The following is a 3282-nucleotide window of genomic DNA, read 5'->3' on the forward strand; positions in this document are numbered from 1 at the left end:
AAAGATGATGAAGGGAGTGGAACATCTCCCTTATGAGGAAAGGCTGAGGGAGCTGGGTCTCTTTAGCTTGGAGAAGAGGAGACTGAGGGGCGACCTCATCAATGTTTACAAATATGTAAAGGGTGAGTGTCAGGGAGATGGAGTTAAGCTTTGTTCAGTGATGTTCAGTGATAGAACAAGGGGCAGTGGATGCAAACTGGAGCACAGGAGGTTCCACGTAAACATAAGAAAAAACTTCTTTACTGTGAGAGTGACAGAGCACTGGGACAGGCTGCCCAGAGAGGCTGTGGAGTCTCCTTCTTTGGAGACTTTCCAGACCTGTCTGGATGCCTTTCTGAGTGATCTGCCCTAGTTTTGGTCCTGCTCTGGCAGGGGGGTTGAACTGGATGATCTTCAGAGGTCCCTCCCAACCTCCAACATCCTGTGTTTCTGTGACTCTCTCGTTCGGTTCCCCAGAGCTGGCCTTGAACACAGCCCAGTTTGCAAAGAGCCTGGCCATGCTGGGGAGCTCAGAGGACAACACAGCCCTGTCCCGGGCTCTGTCCCAGCTGGCTGAGGTGGAAGAGAAGATCGAGCAGCTGCACCAGGAACAGGCTAACAATGACTTCTTCCTCCTGGCTGAGCTCCTGGGAGACTACATCCGCCTCCTCTCAGTTGTAAGGGTAAGGACTCCTCTGGGGCAAGCTCTGAGCTCTGCTGCTGGCCCTGGCAGCCATTTCAGGCTTAGGTGGGCCAGGAGGTAACTGGGCTTCGAAGTTCAAACACAGAGATCTGGGATGTCTGTGCCCATACTGGAGTGGTTAGGTTGGGTAGGTAAGACCTGGCTGTACTGCTCTTCTCCAGGGAGGGTGTGGAGCAGGTTCATGGCTCCTGAGTGTCCTCAGCCCTTCTGGAGGTGAAGGCTGTGGCTGCTTTGATTGGTAACCATGATCTGGGTGTTGCAATTAGATCTGCCAGGCACCTACTCGGGAAGAACTTGAGTCTTCAAGACCATGCAGCCTGTCTGGTGCACAGGCCATCTTGCTAGAGGTGGAGAGAATCCAGTCCCAAGTGGGCTGGAAGTCTGGCAGGCCCACTGGGGCTAACTGCCCCAAGTGTGTTCTGCCTCTGAGCAGTTGTTTCTGGAGGCCAGAATGCAGCTTTTTGAGTAGGAACAAGCCTCCTTGTGTCTGTACTGGAGGAAGTTCTGGGGTCTCCAGGGCAGGACCAAGATCTCTGGTAGGGCTGCAGGTAATAAGACTTATCTGGTTTGTTCTGGTAAGGATCCCTAGTGTTGCCTTCTGCTTGACCTGTCTCTTGGCTGCTCTCGTACTGACCACGCTGTCAGAAACTGCTTTCTGCTCTTCTAGCTCTTCTCCACCATCTGGCTGGACATCTTCAGAAGCCTAATGGGGTCTTCCTTGCTTGGGTTGGTGATGTACAGGCATGCTGAAATCATCTGTCCTCCGGGCAGGTGTCCATGAGCTGGTGCAGGAGCACACTGGGCAGCAGGAGCTTGTGGTGGAGGTCCAGGGTAGTACAGGCAAGGGCAGCTGCTTGCACTGGTGGCAGGAGTGAAACAGGCAGCAGAGCTCAGGGACAGACTTGGGATGCTGCCAGTTCCATGGGTGGCCTCAGGCACATCTAGGCTTGCACTGAACTGTCCACATAGCTGGGGCTTTCCCAGAGACTCTCCTGCCAAACACTGGAGCTGGTGGACAGCCCTGGATGGAGGGAGGCCACAAAGCTGCTTCTGAAGCGTGAACTGGTTGATGTTGCACTGGGCTCCTTCATTAGAAGAGCAGGTCCATGTTCTGGCTCAACTTTGATTACACCAAGAGGGGTCCAGGACCTCACTGAAGAAGCAGCTCTGTCAGTAGCTGATGTCCCCCTTGTCACTGTCAGCAGAGCTCGTGGCAGCAGCTTCTCATGTGGTAGCAGGGGCAGAGCAGAGCTCAGTCTCTTCCCCTTCCTTCCAGGGAGCCTTTGACCAGCGCATGAAGACCTGGCAGCGGTGGCAGGATGCCCAGGCCATGCTGCAGAAGAAGAGGGAGATGGAGGCCAGACTGCTGTGGGCCAACAAGCCTGACAAGCTGCAGCAGGCCAAGGAAGAGATCTCGGAGGTAGGGAATGAGGAGTGCTGGGGTCCCTGCTGAGCTCCTTCCCTCTGTCCTCTGCCAAGCAGTTAGGGGACCTCTGGAGGGGAGACCTTTGGAGAAACAGACCTTTCAATCCGAAGGAATGGCCCGGGATGAGCCAGCCTTGAAGGGACCCTGCAGGGAGACACAGAAGCTGCAGCAGTGCCTGCGTGTGGTCCCACCACCCATGGGGAGCTTGCAGCAGGCAGGGGGGGCAGCTTGTGGCAACCAGCACCAGAACTGCTGGGCTTTGGGCAAACAGTCGTGGCTAAAAAAAGCCTTTGGAGAGGGGAGGAAGAGCCTCTCCCCTTGCCCTGGGCACAGCCTGGCTCCCTCTCCCCGCAGTGGGAGGCGCGCGTGACGCAGTACGAGCGGGACTTCGAGCGGATTTCTGCCGTCATCCGCAAGGAGGTGACACGGTTTGAGGTACGTTTGGCCCCGGGAAAAACCCTCCAGCTGCTTGGTCTGGATGTGCCTTGGCTGAGAGCACCAGCCTGGGGTCACCTGGGCTCCTGCCCCTGCTCCCAGCACAGGGGTTGGGGCAGTATTTGGGAAGCAGGACACGCGGGAGCTGGAGCCTCGTGGTTGTGGGCAGAGCTGGTTCCCTTGGCCTCTACACAGGGAACCTTTGACACGGGGGGGGTGGGCACAGATCCTTGGGGCCACCAGGCAAGCGTCAGCATCTCAGACTCCTCTGCTGGTCTCCTTGTGGGGCCCCAGGAGGAACAGAAAAATCCTGGTGGTTTCTCTTCTCCCCCTGATAAGCTGGGGGGTTGTGGTGGCTCCTCCAGCCCTGTGCTCACTCTCTTGCAGAGAGAGAAATCCAAGGACTTCAGACACCACGTCACCAAGTACCTGGAGACGTTACTAAACTCTCAGCAGCAGGTGAGTGGCCCCAGCCCCTGCTGGGGGGGCCGTTGAAGCTCAGCCCTGCGAGCTTGTGCCCTGCTGGAGCCCCAACCCCACCCTGGGGAGGGACGAACCCCCAGGGTCTCGAGCGGAGCAGAGCAAAACCCGGGTGCCTGTTCTGGGGGCTGTGCCCTGCAGGGGGGGCTTCTCCCCCCATCCCTACAAACCTCAAATGTTTCTCAGCTTGCTCTGGGGTTGAACTGCAAACTCCTGACTCTCTCCCTCCTCTCTGCAGCTGGTGAAGTACTGGGAAGCA

At 57.1% G+C, this 3282-nt stretch overlaps 1 protein-coding gene across 1 annotated transcript in view; it reads left to right on the forward strand.

Moving 5' to 3' along the window:
- SNX1 (sorting nexin 1) overlaps positions 1–3282 on the forward strand; it is a 32015-nt gene that overhangs the window by 10222 nt on the left and 18511 nt on the right. The window contains exons 11-15 of the mRNA XM_010005940.1: positions 457–662; positions 1959–2102; positions 2463–2543; positions 2931–3002; positions 3262–3279. Of these exons, the coding sequence (XP_010004242.1) occupies positions 457–662; positions 1959–2102; positions 2463–2543; positions 2931–3002; positions 3262–3279 (521 nt within the window). The remainder of the gene's footprint in view (positions 1–456; positions 663–1958; positions 2103–2462; positions 2544–2930; positions 3003–3261; positions 3280–3282) is intronic.

This window comes from Chaetura pelagica, unplaced genomic scaffold, assembly GCF_000747805.2.
Source record: "Chaetura pelagica isolate M959 unplaced genomic scaffold, ChaPel_1.0 scaffold369, whole genome shotgun sequence".
In the NCBI taxonomy this organism is placed as follows: domain Eukaryota; kingdom Metazoa; phylum Chordata; class Aves; order Apodiformes; family Apodidae; genus Chaetura; species Chaetura pelagica.